The 23,855-nt window shown below is 39.7% G+C and overlaps 1 protein-coding gene across 1 annotated transcript in view; it reads right to left on the bottom strand.

Moving 5' to 3' along the window:
• The window catches only part of itpr3 (inositol 1,4,5-trisphosphate receptor, type 3), an 82,267-nt gene extending 71,502 nt beyond the window's left edge, over positions 1-10,765 (bottom strand). The window contains exon 1 of the mRNA XM_042409625.1: positions 10,043-10,765. Coding sequence (XP_042265559.1) covers positions 10,043-10,134 — 92 coding nt within the window. The 5' untranslated portion in view covers positions 10,135-10,765. The remainder of the gene's footprint in view (positions 1-10,042) is intronic.
• Between the last annotated feature and the right edge of the window lie 13,090 nt (positions 10,766-23,855).

Genomic DNA, 23,855 nt, shown 5'->3' with positions numbered 1-23,855 from the left:
TGTCAACACAATTTTAATCAGCTGTTTGCAGATCAATATCAGTGTTTTCTCTCCCTATCTAACTCAAAGGCGGGCCGCCTTTGTATTATTGGCCGCCGCCTTTGTTGAAAATTCCAGCATGTGATGTTGACAGAGCGGAAAAGGCTTAACTCAACGGCGAGAGCAGTGCAGCACCCGGACTGTCTACAGCGTGCACATGTTGGAGTTATCTGCTAGTTCATCTTCAAAAAAATGCAGCGGTAGCAAACATGCTTTGATTTAATGAGTAAATAATAACCTCTGCAAGATGAACGTGAAATATATTGTGAACTTTCTAGAGGCGAACGTTAGCAGAGCGGAGCAGCAAACTCCAGCAGTAACAAACGAGACCAGCTGACCAACACACACTGCAGCATTAAACAATGTTAACCAACTCTGAGGTGAAGAAAATAAGTCGGTGTTCAGTCTGTTTCACCTCAGAAACCCTGCAGCCGCTCAGCGTGATGAACAGAGATGTTTTTCCCCGGAGCTGACGGAGCAGCAGAGAGGCTGCTCACTGCTGGAGACATGACGTTAATAACACAGCGGAGCAGAGAGGCTGCTCACTGCTGGAGACATGACGTTAATAACACAGCGGAGCAGAGAGGCTGCTCACTGCTGGAGACATGATTTTAATAACACAGCGGAGCAGAGAGGCTGCTCACTGCTGGAGACATGACGTTAATAACACATCAGAGCAGAGAGGCTGCTCACTGCTGGAGACATGACGTTAATAACACATCAGAGCAGAGAGGCTGCTCACTGCTGGAGACATGACGTTAATAACACAGTGGAGCAGAGAGGCTGCTCACTGCTGGAGACATGACGTTAATAACACAGCGGAGCAGTCTGCCTCCTCCTCCTCAGTTTGTTATTCTCATACAAGCAGGAGACTGTAAGATGCTTTCACATTAATTCATTAATTAATTAATGCAGTTAACTTTTCAAAATGAAAAGGCTACGAACCATTTATCTTATCAGCCAGTTATATGTCATATAGGACAGCAGTGAGTAGTCTGTCACACAGTCTACTGGAGCATGAGACTGAAAATAGTGCCACCTTTTCTATTCATTCAATCAAGAATTGATTCTGAATCGAATCGGCATCCAAATATCGTGATAGTATTGAATCAGGAGATAAGCATATCGTCCCAGGCCTTGAAAATCAACACTGTCATTAGTCACAACCTTTATTTTTCATCTTCTTGTTCCATCTTCGGATAAAATTTAAACCTCTATGGACACTCTCGTCTGTCAAATCATGATTTTTTTCACTTAAGCACACAACACTCTAAAGATGCACACAAAATGTGTACACAGCACCACCACGCATGTTCTCCAAACTTTTGTCTCAAAAAAATCCAGGAAAATCCTGAATATGCTGCTGCCTGCACCACCAGTCTGTAGATATGTCAATGATACAAATAGAAACACAGAATCCTGCACATTTTCATCACTTTATTAACGTCATTTCTGAGACTTTTCCTGATGGAAGTCTGAGGACTGAAATGTATTTAAGTGAGTACAAGTGATGGACAGTGTTCAGGCTTCTTTGTTTCCTTTTCCAAGTTGATCCTACACACCTGCCACTAAAGGAACCTTCTGTGTAATTTTGGCTTGTCTGAGACAAAAGTTACAACCGTGAGAAAAAGGTAAAATCTTTGGCTGTCAATTCAAAACAATGTCCTAGATCTCACTGTGAGACTCCAACAACAACTGATTTGGAGCTTTGGAGACAACCCGCATCTGCAAACTGACCAATCAGAATACGACATGAAATGACACAGGATACAGTGCAGTTTTTTGAATAAAGTTTAGGGAGAACACACACTCGTTTTCCTTAATATATTCATGAGACAAATGATGATGATGTTTATGCGACTATTATTTCCATCATAGCTATGTTCACCATCACTCATCTCACAACCTGATGAACTGACACAGACTGTGACCGACATTTAGACCCATCTCACAGAGTGACATGTAATAAACTGACATTGTTGTCATTGTCACAGAGTCTGGAGGTTTCATGGTGTGCAAGAACTTTGCTGACATTGAGACCTGAATCAAACAAAGAAGCAAAATTTCACTGATTGTGTTGCACCGCGAGGCGCTAAAGCTGCACTGTAAGAATTCAGGATTCACATTTGACTCATCACTTACAAAACATCTCAAAGATCAGACATATTTTATCTTTTGAAAATGCTGAGAAATTAAATTCCCATGCTTTTGTGTCATCACAGTTAAGGATAAAATAAAAAGAAGATTAACTGGAAGTAAAATGATTCCTGATGTGTAAATTAAAAGAATGATAAAGCAGTTAATCAATATAACATTTATAAATATGCCTTTGATTGGCCTTTTACAAATCACTGTGTAAAATTGTGTAAAAATCACACGATCAGTGCAGCTGATTATCAACCTAAACAAACAAACATGAGCCTGTTACCTCAGGATTTATCACCAAACTGAAGAGAACTACAAACCTCCAGAAATATCACACTAACAAAGCTAGATATAGAAATATGAGGATAAAACCAGAGATCAAACAGACTTCAGCTTCACTCAGACAGCGTTTCAGTTTTCGTTCTGTTTGTGACTTTACTGCAGGACGTCTGGGTGTGTCGGGTCCGTTTTGTTTGATTAATCGGGCGGAGGAAGAACACAGTCAGATGTGCCTCCATGTATTCATATGCAAACACACACTGTCTGCTTGTATCAGCATCTTACCTTGTTATGCTGTACAGGAGCTTAGCTTTACATTCCTATTTTACGTTTCCCACTGAGGCTGCAACTATTTTCATCATTCATTAATCCGTTTATTGGTTTCTCGATTAATCGATTAATTGTTTGGTCCATAAAATGTCTGAAAACGGTGAAAAATGTCGATCACCTTTTGCAAAAGATGCAAGATGCAACCTAGAATGTCCCGACCAACAGTCCACAACCCAAAGATATTCAGTTTACTGTCACAGAGGACTAAAGGAACCAGAAAATATTCACATTTGAGAAGCTGGAATTTGGAGAATTTTGATATTTTTTCTTTAAAAACGACTCAAAACAATTAACTGATTATCAAAGTCGTTGGCATGATTTTTTTTTTTGATGATCGACTAATCAGTTAATTGACTAATCGTTGCAGCTCTACTAGCTACATATTTCTAATACTTTCTTTTTTCTGTCGCTAACTGACAGAAAAATCTGTTCTTTCTTCTTCTCTTCATCTTCATCTTCATCAAGACTTACTTCATCCAAACACCTTTTTTCTCTAAACTTCTATTCATTACTTGTCACTAAGACCTCTTAAAATAAAACAAAAACAGTCATTATGTCAACAGTTCAATTTAAAATCCTGCTTGGCGTCCAGTAAATGAAACAAGCAACAGGCGTATAAGTGTACAGTGTAAATGTTCAACAGACCATGTCTTGAATTCCAGCAGGATGCTTTAGCCTACATGAACAAGGTGGACACGTAGCATCTGGAAGTCAATTTCAAGTATTATATGCAAACTACAAACACTTCTGATTATTAAAATTGTGTTGTTGTCCAGAAACTATTAAAAACACGTCAGTGAGTCACACCGCTGCTCTGGGTCACATGTTCCTTCATCATGAAGAGTTTGGTCACGTTAGTTTGTTTAGAAACGGCTCCAAAGACTAATAACAGCGTCATGTTTTCAGTCTCCAGAGAGTAGTTCTGTGTTAGGCAGACGCTACTGAGCATGTGCGGGAACTGTTTACAGAGCTTTACTAGCTTGCTGGGCTACACATCACAACCTCTTTGTGCTATAAAGACTCATGTTTTCACTGACTGTTTGATTTTTAGCATTCTTCTTTCCATTTGTGGCTCTTAAATGTTCCCAAGATGTTCACTTTTCAAACTCTTTTAACCCTGAGTGAGGATTACTGGACAGAATCTGCTTCGGTATCATATTTATCAAAGTTTTTTTGGTACTTTCCACTGTCTCAAATGGATCAATGAACAGACTGTCTCTGTATCTGGTGCTGCTTTTTCACTGGGCTCTGGAGCTCCAAGCTTCTAACCACAAGACTTCTGTTGTTTTATTTTGTACTACATTGTACATTGTAAATAACTTTTTTGGTGGAAAAATCATGTCAAGACACAATTATTATTCAAAGCTGAGTATTTGTGTTAAAACAAGTCTGGAGAGGATATTTAACAAATCAGGATTTTAACGTCTGTGTCAGCATTTCATACTAAGGTGGCTAAAAACAGTGACCTGTTGTTTAACTGAATTATTATTGTTACTGTTAAGATCAATGGAAGTCAAGTGAAAGTCAAAAGAGACGCTGTAAAGGTCAAGATGGAGTCAAACAAAGAAGAATGGGTGTAAGACCACAGCACAGGAAACACTCATAAACTGGCACAGTGGAAATCTCCCCTGGACACACTGGGTACTACTTCCTTTTCCTGCCATGCAAGCAGACATAGCTGCCACTGTGTGTGTGTGTGTGTGTGTGTGTGTGTGAGAGTGTTAAAGGTTATATTCTTGACAGTAAAACGTCAGAAATTCAGAAATTCTCAGGAGAATATCAGAGAATGTTGAAAAATTATCACTTTTCAACTGACTGACTGACTGATAGATGTTAGACTGAAAAGCAGAAGAACATGTTCAGTACTGCCGGTTGATTCTGGGCAATATTAATATGTATTTTGTATTATTTTGCATTTTACATTTTTTTAAGGATCCTTGAGTCACTGTTTCTAAATGATCATAAACATATCTTAAACATATTTCTACTGACACAACTCACTTTCTACTTATCGGTAGACACTACAAACATATCTGTGATGAGCTAATATCAGCTGCTGAATGGATGAATGTGACAACAATAAATATAATATTTAAATAAACACAAGTCTAAAGTCTCCCAACCCTCACATATAATTCAGTTGTCGAGTATAAAAACAATAAAAACTTATCGTCCCTCTTATGGGGAAAAGAAACAGATGTTCAAGTCAGGCAGGTCGGGTGACGAAATAAACAAGACAGACTTACACAAACAAACAAACAGACTCCTGATTGACTATTTGTCAGAAGCCAAACGTTGCGTCACAGTTCCTGTTCCAGAGAGCAGCTGTGTGTTAACGTGTGTGTTTTTGTAGAGTCAGAAAATGAATCGACAACTATTTTCTTCTTGGTCTCTTGGGCGGCGTTCAATACATGTCTGTATAACTGACACAGGACTGTTATCAAAACGCTTCCAACAGAAATAAGCTGTGATGTCAGCTGTCTGTCCATCATGCTCTCCATCACCAGGACGTGATGTCACTCTGTCGCTCTGTTGCTCATTACATCTTCTGTTTCTGCTTTACTGCACTCGACAGGAGAATCAGCACCAAGTGTTAACTGCGATGTGCTCAACTATTTATATATATATATATATATATATATATTTTTTTTTTTAAATTTAAAAATGTTAAAGTTGTGCAGGCGACTCCACCAAGATAACATCACTACTTTTAGAAAATCTTCCACAGATAGTTTGGAAGAGGCCTTACAAGTTATGGAAAGTCAGGGACACGTCCTGGAATTCTACACTGGGGCCACAGTGGAACAATAATAACTCTGCCTGACCTGACACGTCTGTCTGTCTGTCACTTCAACAAGCAGGTCGATGCCTGTAAAGCTTCAGTTTAAACTTCAGTGTTAAATATTTTAATCAGCTTTAAAATAATAAATATCACTAACAGTATAAGTAGCGCCCCCTCCAGGCTGCAGCGTTCATTACATCCCCACAGTATGAAACCAACAACATCCTGATGATTTATCTGTTCTCAGAGTTTTGACAGAAGTGAAGCTAAGAGGAAAAGTCACTCAGTCGTGAAAATCTATAATCATCCTCTGAGGAGCACTAACGTCCACAACACATCTGATGGAAATCTGACTGATAGTTCTCCAGATACAAAGTGTTGGACAGAAAGAACAGGTTGTGCAGGTGTTCACGTTACTGTGTCCATCCCTTCAGTGGGTATACGGCCACCTTATCGTGCTCTGTGGTATTTTATCTGCAGTGTGGTGTCAGCGTAACTCTGCTGTCTGTGATATTTGAACAGTAACACTGAACTGCACAACTAAACAACTGCAGCTGTCACATGATGTTCGTTTGTCCTGCGGAGAACTCCAGCAGCGTGTTTACTGTGTTCCTCTAGTTTCACTGCAGGAGATCACTATGTGTTTGTGCAGCTCAGTGAATTAAAATCATCATGTTTTATTGTGTTTTTCTTTTGATATGTTTTTGTCATTTTTGCGGCTCAGTATCAAACTTCAATACTTTCCGTTATTGACCAAAATGTGTCTGTGGCACAGAGAGGTTCAAGTTCAAAAGTTGGCATTTAATGTGCAGTCAGATTCATGATCTTGTTGACCCCCGCTGAGCTACAGAGATTCAGAAAGCGAGCGGCGACAGTACAGGGGACAGTTGAGAAAACCTCAACTTAATGCAAATGTCCTCCAACAACCAGCGAGAGCCAATCACGCTTCTTAAATAACTTAAATAACTTTAAACAAAACGGAGGAAATCCGATCGTCGCGGTCTCCAGCTGTATTTAACAGCTGCCGAGACCTTTAACAGAATGACGACATGTGGAAACAAATCACTGACATCGTTGGTTTATTAGTACAGCAGCTACATCAGAAAACAACTGTCCAGTCAGAGCAGAGGATGTAAATTAAGTGCTCAAGACTGACAACTATTCTGCATCCGTATGTCTGAACGCACCTTTATTCTTTGATCAGACTAGTTTATTTCTGCAAAACTTTGGCTTTTTTTGTTAAATGAAAAAAAAAATGTGGAAAAACTTGTTTCTGTTCCTCAAAATAAGGTGCAAAAACAAAAATACCATCATTTTCAGTATCAATATCTGTTTGCCGTTTGGTGTCGGGTTGAGGAGGTGAGTGAGAGACGAATGGTGGCCAAGCTGTCATCCAATGCGAACCAACCCCTCCGACCCCCTCTATGAGACCCTGAAGGCCCTGGACAGCTCCCTCAGTGTCCGGTTCATCAACCCACGGTGTTCCAAGAAGCACTAACAATCCTTCGTTCCCTCTGCTGTGAGGCTTCACGACGACCTCTAATCTCAGCAGACCCCACAGTGACTCCTCGTAGTGCAATATGCTGTACTACTGCCTCACAACTATCATACTTAAAGGACCAGTGTGTCGGATTTAGCAGCATCCAGCGGTTAGGTCGCAGATTGCAACCAACTGCCTCCCCCTCCTCCCCTTCCAAGCATGTAGGAGAACCTAAGGTGGCTGCAAAACTTGAAAAATATGCGATGGGCCCTCTCTAGAGCCAGTGTTTGGTTTGTCCATTCTGGGCTACTTTAGAAACATGGAGGTGCAACATGGTGGGCTCCCTCTGTAGATATAAAGGCTCATTCTAAGGTAACAAAAACACAATGATTCTTATTTTCAGGTGATTGTGCAATAATTAAAACATACTTATGAATATTATATTACATTTCTGACGAGGCCGTTCTACTAGATGCCACTAAATTCTTCACACTGAACCCAATTTTTTCACTACACACCACCAGTTGCACTGTAACTGTTCCTGGTTCTTCATTGGTTTTGAACAATTTGTCTTTTGCACTGTTGTTTCTTAGGTTGTACAGTTTTCCTCTAGGTTCCCAGTTTTAGGTTTTACTGTTTTATTCATGTTGTACAGTTTACTTTCTGTTTAATGGTGCTCAACAGTGTTGCATTAGTGTAAAAGGTTTTACACTGAAATTCAGGTTGTGTAACGGTATTGCTCTGCTCTGCTCATGTACTTGGAATTTTATTCTTATTTATTTATTTTAACACTTCCCTATTCTATTTTCTACTCTTACATTACTTTCCATTACATTCTGATTCTGCTGCTGCTGTAACACTTGCATTTCCCCCCCAGGGGTCAATAAAGGTTATCTTATCTTAGTCAATCAATGACAGTAAGATGAATTACAGAAATGCCAAACAAAAATTGGTTGATATATAATTATCTGATTTCTTAAACTCTCAAAAACAGTATCAGCATCAAAATGGTATGAGTTGGGAAATCATTTTTATATTGCAGTATCGTTACTGTTTCTCCACCACTTATCAACATACGCCCTCGCAATGTCACAGCTGCTGGTAAAACATCGTAATGTAGCGTTTTGTCTGCCTCATCATCTCCTTCTGAGATGCTTCTCTCTCCAGCTCGTGCTTGTTGTCAGTATCTTCGTTGTCAAACAGTTTTATCAAAGGTTTAGTTGTGAAAGCCTCACACAACAGCAAGAGAAGCAACGTTTGTGCCTCGAGTTTGTCCTTCAGCACTTCTCCCCCCAACTCGCTTTACGCAGTAAAAACCAGATTACATGTAAGACTGAAACATGGTTGTGCACTGATACGTATCTGTGGATATTTTTAGCTATGCAGCTGTTGTATGTTCACATTAGAGAAGATGAGATGAGCTGATAAAGATGTTGATATATACGTCTTCAGTCATTTCACTCCACTCAATAAGCAACAAGCTCAAACCTGCATTAACTGATGTTCACTAGTCTGCTAGTTTTCATCAGAAACCAGTAGTGAACACAACACTGACACACTGATTTTATACAAGAGACAGAACTACTAGGGTTTCGTACCGTTCACATTTGAACCGATACCAGTACCCAACGCTACCTTTTTACTACTTTATTACAGAGAGACCATAGGATTAGCATGCTAGGCTAACAGCTGTGTGACTTCATATCTGCGCCATGACATCTTTCAGAACACACGAACACCGTACACCATATTGTTATACAGTCTAGGGGCAACACACAGCACGGCACAGCTATGCTAACAATGCTAACGATGCTCACTAGCTGCTATCCGCCATGCAGGCTGGTAAAATGGATCCGTTGCGTGTCTTTGTATCTGCGGGTCAGTGATCCTGTCAGTATCGGAGCCTCTGTGTGAGACACTTTGGTCAGTAAATGTGTGTTTTTAAAACCTATTTCGGGGCTGTGCTGAGGGAAAATTTGACACCAATTGATCAAACATGAATCGCTACTCTGTAGTCTTGACGTAATTTGGTCAATACCCTTAAAAGTACCGAGTTCGGTACCCAACCCTAGTAACTACACACCAATTATACCCAAGAGACGCATCTAGACACCGATTTTATATTTTATATGAGATTTGCAGGGTACAAAAGGAATGATCAATCAAATCATTATCCTGAAAATTAAAAAAAAAAATAAAAAGTTGGCAATTTCTGGTGTTTTTACTTTCTGGACCCCTCCCATTATATACATTTTTGTGACAGCGCCATCTTGTGGTGTTTGTTTTCCCTGCTGCTTGCTGACCAGGAGGTCACAATGATTTGATTTGATTGCTGCCTCTACAGGAAATCCCTGTTTGTCTTTTGCGTGAGGAATATCTTACAGATCAAAACGTTGCCTCAAAAAAAAAAGAGAATAAAAGTATTTATTGGGGGCTTAACAACTTCATTTTTTTGTCTTGTACCTGGATAAAGTGCCTGGATGTGCGAACACTTGTCCCTCTTCTGATACATCATATGAGACACAAGATTAATCATTTGGGAAACACTGTTTCATCTGTAACAATGTGGTGCAATTCATAAGATCACCAGATGTTATTTCATGTAAAACTTCAATCTGAAAAGTAACTAAAGCTGTCAAATAAATGTAGTGGAGTAGAAACTGTACAACATTTCCCTCTGAAATGTAGTGGAGTGGAAGTATAAAGTAGCATCACATGAAAATACTCAAGTAAAGTACAAGTAGCTCAAAATTTCACTTAAGTACTTGAGTAAATGGACTTAGTTACATATTATGGTGCCTTTAAAACTGACTGTCAAAGCTTCTTAACAGAGTCTTTACATGAATGAACATTCAGGCTTTTCGAGTCTCTATATGTCACAATACTGTGTGTGTATTTAGGTCACGTGTGTGTTTTTCAGCGGCTTCAGAGTCATGTATACTGTGAACATGTATGCAGAGTTTCACACTGTGACCTCAGTTACTCACCCCAGGGTGCTGATGAAGCCGTTGACTGACCCCTCGGCATACAGGGACACGATATCCCCGATATGAAGGAAACTGGAGGCAGAGTCAGACATCCTGCAGCGACTTCAGGTTCCTCCAAACAAACAAACAAACAAACAAACAGGAACCAACAGGTGAAGAAGGAGAGAAAGTTTCTGCTCCTGCCTACTGAGGAAACTTCACCGGCAGAAAAGAAACTAAAAGTTTGTTTTGTTCTTCTCATGCAGCAGCTGGAGTCCGGAGCTCTTTACATTCAGTCTGCAGAGTCCACCACTCACTGTCTGCCTTCAGACAGTCACTGCCGGGTTCTGCATGACAGCCAGCTGGAAAAACCTCTCAACAAGTTCGGAGAAGAGTTTAGAAAATGAGCCAAAAAGTCGGAGAAACAGCTGATTCGCGTCTGTGGCTGCAGCTCAGTATTCAAGGAAATATCACAGAACTCAGCTGCGTGTGAGCGCGTCTCTTACAGGACTCTACAGTGCAGAGAGAGGTGTAGAGACACAACCCTCCCTCTGCGCTCAGTGTGTGTGGGCGCGTGCACGTACACGCTCCCGCCAGAGAACTCCGGTATTAAAAACCAGGAAGTGAGTCGAGGTGTTGATAAGGCTTCAAGAAAGAAAAAACTGTCGCAGGGCGAAACGCATGCAAGCATGCAACAAAGCTACAACATGCTGTATGCGGAGCGTGCACGGACAAGTCTGGGAGGCACGTACACGCGCACACACGCCCCTGTATTAGTGGTGGAAGAAGCCTTCAGACTCTTTACTTAAGTGAAAGTACCAATACAGCAGCGTAAAAATACTGCATTACATGTAAAAGTCCTGCATGAAAAATCCTCCTACAGTAAAAGTACATAAGTATTATGAGCTTGATGTAGTTAAAGTATTGCAGTAAAAGTACATAAGTATTATGAGCTTGATGTAGTTAAAGTATTGCAGTAAAAGTACATAAGTATTATGAGCTTGATGTAGTTAAAGTATTGCAGTAAAAGTAGTGGTTTGGTCCCTCTGACTGATATATTATTATATATGACATCATTAGATTATTAATAGTGAAGCATCAGTGTTAGAGCAGCATGTTACTGTTGTAGCTGCTGGAGGTGGAGCTAGTTTACACTACTTTATATACAGTTAGCTAGTTTAGTCCAGTGGTTCCCAACCTAGGGGTCGGGCCCCTCCAAAGGGTCAGCAGATAAATCTGAGGGGTGGTGAGATGATTAATGGGAGAGGAAAGAAGAAAAAACAAAGTTCTGATACACAAATCTGTTTTCAGTTTTTGGACTTTTTCTCTAATCTTTGATTTTTGCTGAAATATTGGATCATTTGAACATTTATTGAAATGAAAGCATGTGAGAAGTTTAGAGGGAAAAATCACTATTTGGTGGAGCTGTTAACAACTCATAGACATGTGAAATGTGACCCCGACTACACACTGCTTTTTGTAAGACGTCAAAAGCCAAAAAGTTTGGAAACCACTGGTTTCATCTTTAACAATGTGTTGTATTTTAAAAGCTTGTTATATTATCCATTGTGTCAAATCTTCATCTGAAAAGTAACTAAAGCTGTCAAATAAATGTAGTGGAGTAGAAAGTACAATATTTCCCTCTGAAATGTAGAAAGTAGCATCACATGGAAATACTCAAGTAAAGTACAAGTACCTCAAAATTGTACTTAAGTACAGTACTTGAGTGAATGTACTTACTTTTTTGTTACTTTTCACCACTGCCCTGTATAATCCCCATTAACCAAAAAACAAACAAGTTACATCAACATATTTCCAGAAAGGAGGCAACTCACGTGCACATGTCCCAACATTTTTTTTTAGAAGTTCAGAGTCATTTAAGTTCATTCTTCACTTGGAAAAGTAGTTTAAGTGTAAAAAAAATGCCAAAGATCAACTTACTGTACTAGCATGGCCCGATTAACCTCCTATGAGGCCTCTGGGTTTGTTGTTGGGCTCTTCTTGACCCCCATTTTACATGGTAGTCTAAAGCTCCACAGAGAAAGATCCACACCTTTTCTGTGCTCTTCCTGCCATTTAGTGCCTGTGTTTGTGCACATATTAACAATATTGGACAAGTTACTTGATAATTGTAATTAATTACTGATTACAGATTACTGGTTGTTAAAGTAATTACATTACTTTACACATTACTCAGCAGCAACAGTACTGCATTACATTACTCGTTACTTTGGTCTCTCAGCTGTCAGCTCCGTCACACACGCTGCAGCTTCTGTATTTAAAATGTAGAAACAGGAAATGAGATATATGTGGTTTACAAGCAGGCACGTAACAGCTCAGAAGGATTTACTGACCATCCAACAGCTAGTGTTAGCGTAGCCTCAGCGATGCACACAGCACTGCAAAAGTCCCGACCTCACTGCACAGTTCACACACCCTCCAACTCTGAACTAAACCAGCGTCAGGTGACTCCTGAACGTAGGCGAACCCATGGCTAACGTTAGCAAGCTGCAGCTAACAACACACAACATGTGAATAAGACATTTCTCCTCCTCCAGAGCATCTGTCAGCTGAACGCAGAGACCACACTGATATCAAAACTCCATTAATCCTGCAAGACAGGAAACACGCCGACCCACGAGTGTCAGTGTGAGTTTTAAACTGTAAAAAGTAATCACATTACTGTAATGTATTAACATGTTACTAAGTAATGCATTACTGCCCAACACTGCATATTGAGTATATTGAAGGATAAGGCTGTCACCATGTGACCCAGTGCAGCGATGTGTAAATTGAAAATGCAGGTGGATAGAAACACACCTATAAGATGTGTTACTGCACAAAAACATAAAATACTACAAAGTAACATCAATAGACACAACAATAGCTAATAAAATGACTTGGTTTATATTGAAAAATTGAGCAAAGAGATGTGAAAGTCTTTAGAGTTTTCAAAAAGAACTCATTAAACATGCACATGGATGTGAATTTTATAAAAACATAAGAAATTGCATTTAATGATGCATATTCAACAACAATACATGCAGCAGACACATTTTCTGTATTACAGGTGAGAAGGCACAGAAGAATAATACGTATGCAAGACAAATGTGATTACTGAGTCAGGAAGGACATGTATTCAGCAGCAACGTGCCACAATTACACAAAAAACACAAACTCATAGTCATGTCTGCAAAACGAGAACCGACATGTTTCAAAGAAGTACAGTCCGGAAACTTGTGGTTTCTTGTGGTGAACTACAATTTACTGTGAAAAAAAAACAGGCTGTGATACACACTGTTGTGTGTTTGTGTGTGTTTGTGTGTGTAGAGTCATGCTGACTGGACTTCCTGTTTTAGCTGTTAAAGCAGCGGGCAGCAGGCTGGTACACACTGTGACTCTGTTCCAGTAAACACACCACAGACACCAGCAGAATGACCAGCGCTGGTCTTTTAACTCAGGGTGGAGGTGGCCGCAGTGCATTGGGGCATTTTCAGCAACAGGAAGGTCAAACCAACATTGACTTGCAGCTGTTGAACCTGATGTTTAAGTTTCTTGAGTTTCCTCTCTGATCAAATCAACCAACAGTTCAAGGAGGAAGTCCTGTGTTCTCTCTCATTTGTCTGACCAGGTGTTCAGACCAAACACTGCATTAAGATAATACAGAGGGCTGCTGGTGTGGGTGTGTTGTTAGAGGTGTCAGCAACATGATGGGTAACAGATCCATGAATTGGAGGCTTATCAGATCCCAAAATAACGCTCACTGATGTCTCCCCAGTCAAAGACACAATCGGATCTTTGGAGGTGGGATTAAGAATGCTGACATCGGGACCACAGACCGTATATAAAGATGGACGTATCGAGGTGTGACATCACCCGTTGTTTTCATTGGAGCTGGTTTGAAGCCCAGAGTTGCAGCTTCAGGTCAGCGCCATCTTTTCAGTTTGGAGTCAGGGCCTTTCCAGATAAGGAGTGAGTGGTGTTGCCTTTCACACCCTGGAAACACGCCTCGCTACCTCAGACCCAAGCTAACGCTAGCTTACTGGGAACACCGAGCGCTGCACACTAACGTTGCTAACAGGCTAACAGGGCAGGTGTCATAATCAAGTAACATTAAACTTAGTGAAATATTGTGACAATAGTCAGACTCAGGGAGAACAGCAGGTGAGTCAGCTATCAATCACAGCTGTCAATCAATGTCCACACGACAGACATCAAAGCTACTATAAGTCTTCAAATCTTATTAATGAAGCAATAATTTCCAAAATGACCACCAGCACACTTATTAGAGGGTCTGAATTTAGAGATTGAGACCATAATGACTGGTTGGAAACAATGATTGACTCAGTATTTCTAAAGAGAAGTTGAGGCTTTTTAAATGGGAGTCAGATGGAGCAGCTAACGGCCGTCTGTGACACTTTAAGGTTCTTCAGTTACTGGTTGGTTGTGACGCCCCAGTAGCGAAATGGTTAATCAGGGTTTTTTTTAAATACCACATGAAATGCAATTTAATATTTTTTTCACTGTCATACTGATGAAAGAATGAAGGAAAACCAGCTGGGACAATAAGGCCTACAATTATTCATTAGTTACATGAATTTATTTACAATTATATCACATTCGTGTCTCAGCTGTATCGAGGTCAAGGTCACTTTTATTGTCTCCCTCAGGAGACGTTCGTCTCAGCTAAATGGATCTGCTGCAACAACAACATGACAATAAAATACACGATGAATAAGAATACATGTGCAGACAAAAAATTACCAAGCAAATTAGTACAAAAACCATTTACTCTGTTAAAAAACTGCAAAGTTCTGTCCTGGTAGCCTACTGGTTAAGACTCATGACATATAACCACAAAGCTCACTGTTTGAATCTGGCTGCGGACCTTTGTTGTATGTCACCTCCCATCATGTTCTCCCTTCAATTCCTGTCATCTCTAAAAAATATATTTTAAAAAACTGCAAAGTTCTCAGGCAAAAAACATCTCGGAGCGTCTTATCTTAGTAAGGAAATTGAAAAATTTAAATTACAAACAAACAGACACATCTGACTTCACATGCTTACAAACAGGCAAATAATCAGCTCTTCTGTCTGTCCTCCACAATACGTAGGTAACAATAAGTCCTAGTAAATAAAATCGTTTATCATTGAATGTGACCTGGACCCAGATGAATGTCAGAAAATTGATGGATGGATCAACAAAATTACTAAGTAATTCAGTTTTGGGCTGCAACTAACGATTATTTTCACTATCAGTTCATCTGCTGATTATGTTTTCGATTGATTGATTGATTAATCATTTTGTTTATGAAATGTCAAAAATTTGTGAAAAATGACCAGAGTCAAGAGTCGAAGGTGACGTTTTCAAGTGTTTTGTTTTGTCTGACCAACAGTCAAAAACCCACATATTCAGTTTACTGTCATGTACGACAAATAAAATGACTGAAACGATTATTTGATTATCAGAATCATTGCAGATGAATTTTCTGTTGATCGACTAATTGATTAATCGGCTAATTGATGCAGCTCTAATTAAGTTAATTTAAGTTTCTGCATGACAGGACCATCACATACAGGACCCAGGTGGCTGAAGGGGCTTGGGGGTCCTGACTGGTTTGGACAGCTTGGTGTCTGAGGGCCCATTCCCCATTTAACCCCCCTTCAAACAGAAAAATGCTCCTCAGACCCAAATGAACAGACCCCTCCTGTAGGGGCGGGGGGGCTGCTCTAGAGAGTATCTGACCTGCAGCAGGCCGGTGACCTCCTACAGGTCTGGGAGCGGCCTGAAGCAGACAGGACAAGCAAACAAACAAAAGAGGTGGTCTGATGGGAGTGAAGAGAGGGGGAAAAAACTTGTCCTGACCCATCCTGGTTTCACCGTGGCACCTCCTCGTCCCTGGGACCCAACCAGAGACACCCCCATCCTCCCACCACCCCCAACAGCACTGCGGCTCTCTTTCTCTCTCTCTCTCTTCACTTTTGTCCGTCCTGCTCTCTCCTTATCCTTACACACAAATACACACACACCACATGTGCATCTCATATTGAGCCATTTTTATTTATCTATTATTTTGTTCATGTTGTTGTTTTGTTTGGGTTGCTGTCTGGTTTGTATTGTCCCGTGTCATATGTGTTTTATGTTAATCACTCATCTTGCACTGAATAAAAGGGGAAAAGTTTTTGGTAAAATTGACACTAGTCTGGATTTAACACAATTATAAAGCTAATTAGCGTTAACACAATGTTTGTCAGGTAAGGTAAGTAGGTTCTTTTTGTGTGTTAGATGAAATTGATACTTAATGCTAAATTATGCAAAAAAAATACAACTTGGATGATGTTACAGAAACTGCAGCTGATGTTAGCCTAGCTAGCATTTATGTCATCCCTTTAAAACCACGCACACTAAAAAAAAAATCACCACGTCAAATTTCTTCCCAGTTTGGGTCAATATACTGTAGCACAGGTGCAACACTGGGTTAACTTTACCATGAATTAGACACAACAAATGTTACTTGTACAAAACGATGTGCAGATGACATTCAAGAGATACACAAATTATTTACAATAAATAATTAACCGTAACATGTCAGTTTAAAAAAGTTGATTATTACAAGCTTTAGTCTGAATAAAGAACCCAGCAGGAAAATACAAAATAAATCTGGGTCCCTTGTCTTGAGTGACTGTCTGGCTAACATTAACCCAGTACTGTGTTCAGTTACATTTTTAGTGATTTTTAGTGTGTGTGAAACAGATTCTAGTATAATATTTCCTCTGGAATAAAACTTAAAATTCATACTCAAAACATACACAGAACATGTACATTACATGTGCCGTTTATACTGTGAACATTTGCACATTCCTGATCAATATCTTCTTAAACTCAACAGCTCTTTTCACTTAGCATATATTACTATATTTACTATATTTATTTTTTAATTGTAAACCTTCTATTTTTTGACTGCTATGTGCCACAACAGCAGATAAAATACAAACATTAAAAACATATTTTCCAGTGTTTTTTTAGCCCTCTCCTACTCAGGATGAGAAGGTAACAGCGCTGTAACGTCACAAAGCCAAATACAGCAAACTAACCTGTAACATGAGCACATCAGCTGACTGTTTAATGTCAGCATTGAGATGCATCCTCCGTTTGTTTTCACGTTGCTTTTGTTAAAATGCTAACAGTAGTTACAAACAAAAGATTGAAGATAAAGTTAATTTTTTTTTAGATGTCTAGATGTTAAAGATCTCCTCCAGACATGTTTAAGATGTATTTAAAAGATGTCTCCTGCTTCACTGTAAAGTTCATTCTCAGTGTTTGTACACTGGAGGCCTCAAGCTTCCACATCACACTTGTGGAAGTTGAATATTGGACCATGATTGGCTCCAAACTATTTGTGATGTCACAAATCCTGCTGGTAGGTACACCCTCTTAGATTGGATTTTTAAAGAGTTCAGAGAAACTTTCCACTTCCAGCAGATGAATGTGGAAACAAACTCTGTACAAACATCTTTCTGCACAGAGAAGCTCAAACGTCCAACTGTAGAAAGAAGAAAAACATATTTTTGAGTGGACGGGAACTTTAAGTATTATCATAATTTCCTGATTACAAGCTTTAACCTAAATGTTTCAACATGTTTTGAACTGAAAATCACAGAAAGTACACTTATTGAGTAATATTCTTGTTTATATGGTCGCAGTAAAATAATTAAAAATAAAAATAAACAAAAACATAGACGTTAGCATTTGAACGCTAATAACAGCATTACTGACACTGTGCTGTCTGCCATTAGTAGTCTACTCGCTCCATCTGTTGTTTCCATGAACAGATTTATAATATGAGTGTGTGTGTGTGTGTGTGTGTGTGTGTGTGTGTGTGTTGCCTATAGCAACAGCTGGCAGTTTTAGGTTCCCTGGTCTCCGTGGCGATGGAGAGAACAGGCCAACAGCGCATTTGTTTCTGGTGAGGCGTAAAACTTCCGTCGGGAGTGTGAAACAGATCTAACCTGTGTTAATGTGTGTGTGTGTGTGTGTGTGTGTGTGTGTGAGTGTGTATGTGTGTGTGTGTGTATGTGACTGATTAATCGCTTCTCTCAGTTGTGGTTTAGACCAGAAAGAAAGAAAGATAACGGCTCAGTTTCAGAGTGGAAAAAGTTCTCAGCCTTTGAGCCTCATGTCCTGTTTCAACAGCCGCATTTCCACATGATTATCTGTCCATAGTAATCAGAGTCAGAAGCTTCTAAAATAAGAGTTCATGTTCCTGTTTCGAGGCACGGAGCAAAAGACCAAAACGGACAGTAAGATTATCATAGATGTCACTCAGTAATATCTCTGAGTTATAGGGTCAGAGGGTCCACAGAGAGAAAAAGAAACTGCTCTTAAATTAATAATTAGTGCTCTTGATTGAACTATTTTGCCTGTCAGAGGTCACCGAACGACCAAATGTAGTCAGTCAGCCAGAAGTTTGAAGGAAGTGACTGACTGTATGGCTTGTTGACGTAACCTCCCCTGTAACCTCAGTTACTGATCCAAACTGGATCCAAACTAGATCCAGTGCAGCCAAGAAACACTCCACAGCTATATATATATACATATATATATATATTTATATAGCCATGTCCACAACCCTGAAGCTGAGTTTTTATGAACTGGATGACATCTGCAGGAGCATGAAAGTGTATGAAAGTATTATAAGGGATCTTGGAGATAACACAGTGTCGTGCTTGAAGTATATCCACATATCTTAGTCCTTGATCAAAATAAAACATTATTAAATCCAAGCAACCACAGTGAGGGTGAACTCATGCCATGAGGGTGAATTCTGTTCAATCGAGAGCATAATGGAGATTGACATGAACATTATTTCCCCCTCGGCTGATTGTAATTATGGTTTGATGATCAAACAGTAGCTAACAGGACGTTAAGCTGTTATATCAGTGGAGCTAAGCTACACAAGACACAAGCTAGCATTAGCAGGAGTTACACATCAATAATGAGAATAAAACACCAATTTAACTTGCTAAAATATGACTCTCTGACATCAGTATTTTTAAAATCATTATGAAAATCCTTGTGAGACAGTTTTAAGTATGTCTCCTCTGGTCTTTGCCTTTCAGTCACTTTTTGTATGCAGAGCTCAACATTTTAATTTGAAGACCTGACGCTCATGTCCTGGGATCAGAGCTGGAGGGAGTTCATGTTTCTCTGACTGTACATCATGTGGTTGTGTGTGTGTGTGTGTGTGTGTGTGTGTGTTTGTGTGTCTGACATACTTGTGTCTACCGTTTGAAGTGATGGGGGCTCAGAGGATGGAGGGATGGACGGATTTAGAAAAAGACAGCTGTCTAAATAGGGAGAAGGTCTAAAATTAAAAAAAAAGGCGAGATTTTCCATCTAAACCTGAAAACAAGCCACACACTCCTCTCTGGAGGTTAGAGACCCGGACGAGGTCGGTTAACTGGGGCAAAGAGAGGGAGGAGAGGAGGAGGGAGGCAGCAGGAGTCTTAGTTAAATAGACAATAAGGTGACAGAGAGGTGAAAGTAAAAACTGAGATCTTTGAGTAAATTATTTCCATAAAACTGCTTCCAGTTGTTATTTTTACAGTAGCTTCAACATGGTAGAGCATGTTCAAAGACGGTGTCCCTGAAAAAGACACAAGACACAGTTTATTACACACATTACTGGTAAAAGTGCCCACCTGGCCTGAGTTATGACTCTTCTTCACCTCTCGCAGTATCTTTGCCTCACCTTCGACTCTCCGGCGCCCCCCCCCCCCCCGGGGAAGCTTTTGTCCTGCTTTGTCTGTTATAAACCACGGCCCCCATCATTTTAAGGCTAATGTTTAAATTAGGAAGTAAAACTAAGCCAACACACACAAAAATTAATTCAGTGACTGATCTGCCTGTTTGTGTTGTCATGTTAGTCCTCTATATTTACAGGTTATCTTCTCTTTTCTTTCTATTTATGGTGAATGTTTGTCTCACGTTTACATACAGAAATAATGACAGAATGATGCATATTCATTAAACTTACAGCTTCATTTTAGTTCGTGTCTGATCTTCAGCGTAACTGACGTCCACCCGGGAACATGAATTATAGAGACTGTAGACTGTTTACAGCATTTATTTGTGTCATTTACAACATTTACACTTTGTGATGTGTGTATTTTCATTATCTATACAGCACAGCTTGTATTAATCGTCACTTTCTGCACCACAGACAGCTGATGTTAAGAAGTGTGCACTCGCTCTGAAGTACAGCTTTGTAGAAATTTAAGAGCATTCATAGAAATGCTCTTAGGAAACACTCTCAAACTTCTAAGATCAGTTATTATCAGGAAACGAGGCCCAGATTCTGTCATTTCCTCATAGTTACAACGTCGTCCAGAACCAGGAGTTCATTTCTTTCATTCCCCGCCTGTTTGTGATGTTCATCCTGCCTGAATCCTTCTGCTTTAGTCAAAGTCAGCTTTCTTGTTCACCTCATCTCCACCTCTTTGAGCAGATTAGGATTTTCTGTCCTCAGATTCAAACACGGAGGTGAAGACGTCTCTTCAGAGACCTGCTGGTAAAGACAGACACTACAGACAGGTTTATTCAGCCTGGTGACATAAACTCTATAAAACAGAAGATGCTGGTGATCTGTTTGTCTGGAGATGATGAAGACAGAGCGGTGTGATCTGTTAGAGGATGTGAACTTGGTTGATGTATCAATGTGGGTTAAAGATTGTGTGTGTTTTTATTTTTTAGAGCTGCAGCGAGATCGTTCTCCAAACTAAACATGACTGTCAGCTTCAGGAGATTTAGATTGGATTTAAGGGAAAGGAGGAATTTCACGCTCTGTTGTTTCACACCAACATTTTCCACTAACTTTCTCTCCCATATAAGGTGTGTGTGTGTGTGTGTGTGTGTGTGCGCACACTGACCCATGTTACCCTCACCGTCTTTCTACTGGAGAGACTGACAACCTTATATAGAGCTGCAGAAACAGAGCAGGACTGCGTGTCCATATCCAGCCTTTCCACTCACCTGATTGGTTGATGTATGGAGGCTGTACATCTGTAACCTGCCAAACAAAATGCTTCAGATTTTAATTAAATGACTAATCTATTTAAAAAAAAAAGGCCTAAAGGTTTACTGCAGCATCACCAGCCAGGACTGAATTAGAAATTTTAGAAAATGTTCTGTCCACCTGATTTATAGTTCATACATTACAACAACACTAACAAATCCCTTAAAGGACAATAGTGATTTATTTCCATAAACGTGGCCTTTATGACTCTATGGGTCAGCTAAAGGCGTATTCACATTATGCGCTGACCTTTGTGGGCGCAGACGTTCGCTGTGTTGAACACTGCTTGAACTGAGAGATGAAAATTAAAAACTAATTACTTGTGTTGTTGAATTTCCTGAACAATGACAAACTGGCCTCGTAGGAAATCCTTCTTCCTGCCCAGTCCGAGGTGGGCGGGACTTAGTCTCAACCCTAACGGGCCACACCTGAACTGATAAGAGGCCTGACTCAGTCTCCCCCCCATTGTGTGTGATATTAGCTGCCTTCTGCAGATGACTGTGCACCAGATGCATTATTTGAGTAAGATAAGGAAATTGGTTAAAGTTGTTGCTGTTTCTTTGTTTAATGATGGAATGAGTGCTTTGATTTGATTAAGATTTATTAGAGTACCTTTGTTACTGATTATTGTTTTCATTTGCCTTTCAGCCTTTCAATCATCAGTGAAAGTCGACTGTTTAAGTGGAAATCCTGTGAAGAAGATAATGAACTGTTGAACTCATCTCTGGTCCTCGTACTGTAACTGGTGCGTCAATGCAGAGGCTCTTTAAACAACTCAGCGACCACAAAGTCAAGTTTCTACAGGCCTCATGTCGATACCAAAAAACTCTGTAGGGCTGCAACTAACAATTATTTTTATTATCGATTAATCAGCAGGTTATTTTCTTGAGTAATTCATGAATTGTTTTGTCTATAAAATGAAAGAAAATAGTAAAAAAAAATGCCAGTTATAATGTGTTAGAGCCCATTTTGACATCTAGAAATGTCTTGTTTTATCTGATCAACAGTCTGAAACCCAGATAAAGATTTTCAGTTTACTATCATTTATGACACAAAAAAAAGTTTCAAATCCTCACATTTGAGAAGATGCAATCAGCAAATGTTGATCAACGGTTGCAGCTCGAAAACACTGTTTGAGTCTCTGAAATGTAACGATCCACCGCTACCAACATCACGGCGTTATTACAGCGTTACCAGGAGATCTGGAGCAGGAGAAACGGATCAAGCAATGCAAGACCCTTGTTTTACTGCTGTAATAAGAATACGAATAAGAAATATGTTATAGTTTTTTTTTGTTGCATCGACTGAATGTTTGAGCTTCTCTGTGCAGAGTTTGTTTTCATTCATCTGCTGTTGGAGGAAAGTTTCTCTTAGTTCACCTTAAATCTCAATTTAACACGTGAACCTACAAGCAGGATTTGTGATATCACAACTACTTTGGAGCCAATCATGGGCCAGTATTCAACTTACGTAAGTGTGATGTGGAAACTTGAAGGCTCCAGTGCACAAACACTGAGACTTTACAGTGAAGGAGGAGAAATCTGGTGTCCAGCAGGAAAACTTTATAAATCAACAATACATATTAAGAGATTCTGATTCAGATTGAATGAAGGAGAAGGAGTAGATGTCATTTTAATGATTTTAAAGTGGTAATTAAACTTGTTTTGTGGAAAAGCCATATCAGACACATATTATTGCTCCAGGAAGGGTATTTTTTATATGTCTTAATGCATGTCTGGAGGGGATCTTTAACTTTGCACTTGCCAGCTCTGTTGTAGAGATTCGGGGCGAGCTGAGCCTTCAGCTCTCCAATCAAACATGATGAATCATCTTAAAGGCTTGTCTGAGTCAGACTGAAAGTGAGCACTGAAAGGTGCCGCTCGGAACTGCAATTATGGCTAACTGCACCGGGATCAAATGTGAAAAAAAAAACATCTTAAGGTGAGTAACTGGAAGAATCTTTATTTCGTCAACATGTTTCAGCACATCAAGACATAGAAAATGCAGCCTACAGACTCAGTTATCCAATGAGAGTTTATTAATGGCCTGCCTCCTCTGACATTTATGACATTTTACGTCAGAATCATCTGACATATAATGTGAAAAAATAATGAAAGATGCTGATCACTACTCATGAAGTGAAGGTGAACATATTCAGATGACCAACAGTCAGAAAGACAAAGATGTTGAGTTTACTATCATGGAAAACTGGAAAACTAGCAAAATTCACACATGAGAAGCTGCTACCAGAGAATTTTTGGCATTTTGCTTAAAGGACAGGTTTACAAATTTTCAAATGTGTGTTTAAACCAGCAGTCAGGTGTCCATATGAACAGTGAAAGAGGTTTTCCTCGCTGTAATCATTCCTCCTGTTCATACTGGATATTAAAAGATCCCCTTCAAATGTGCTTTCAATGTAAGTGATGGAAGCCAAAATCCACAGAGTGTCCAAACATTTAAAGGTTGATGTGAATCTTATATGAGTCCTCAGCAGTCTGAGTTAGTCATATCAAGTGGATATCTGACACATTTACAGTCTTTTTAGCATCAAATTCCCTCTTTGTGTTTCCTCGGACAGTGTTTCCCTGTTGAGCTGCAGGTGGAAGTATAGTAACAAAAAGAGGAACTTTGGCACTAAAAAGACTGTAATGTTGAAAGATACAGACGGGTGACAAATTAAAGGAAAAACTGGTCCAGGTCTGACTGCTTGACCCCTACAGTGAGGGGGTCTGGTGGCTCTGTTATGCTGTTGGGGGTCC

Source organism: Thunnus maccoyii, chromosome 4 (genome assembly GCF_910596095.1).
Source record: "Thunnus maccoyii chromosome 4, fThuMac1.1, whole genome shotgun sequence".
NCBI lineage: Eukaryota > Metazoa > Chordata > Actinopteri > Scombriformes > Scombridae > Thunnus > Thunnus maccoyii.
The sequence above is the reverse complement of the archived record's forward strand: the minus strand, read 5'-3'. Positions and strand labels throughout refer to the sequence as shown.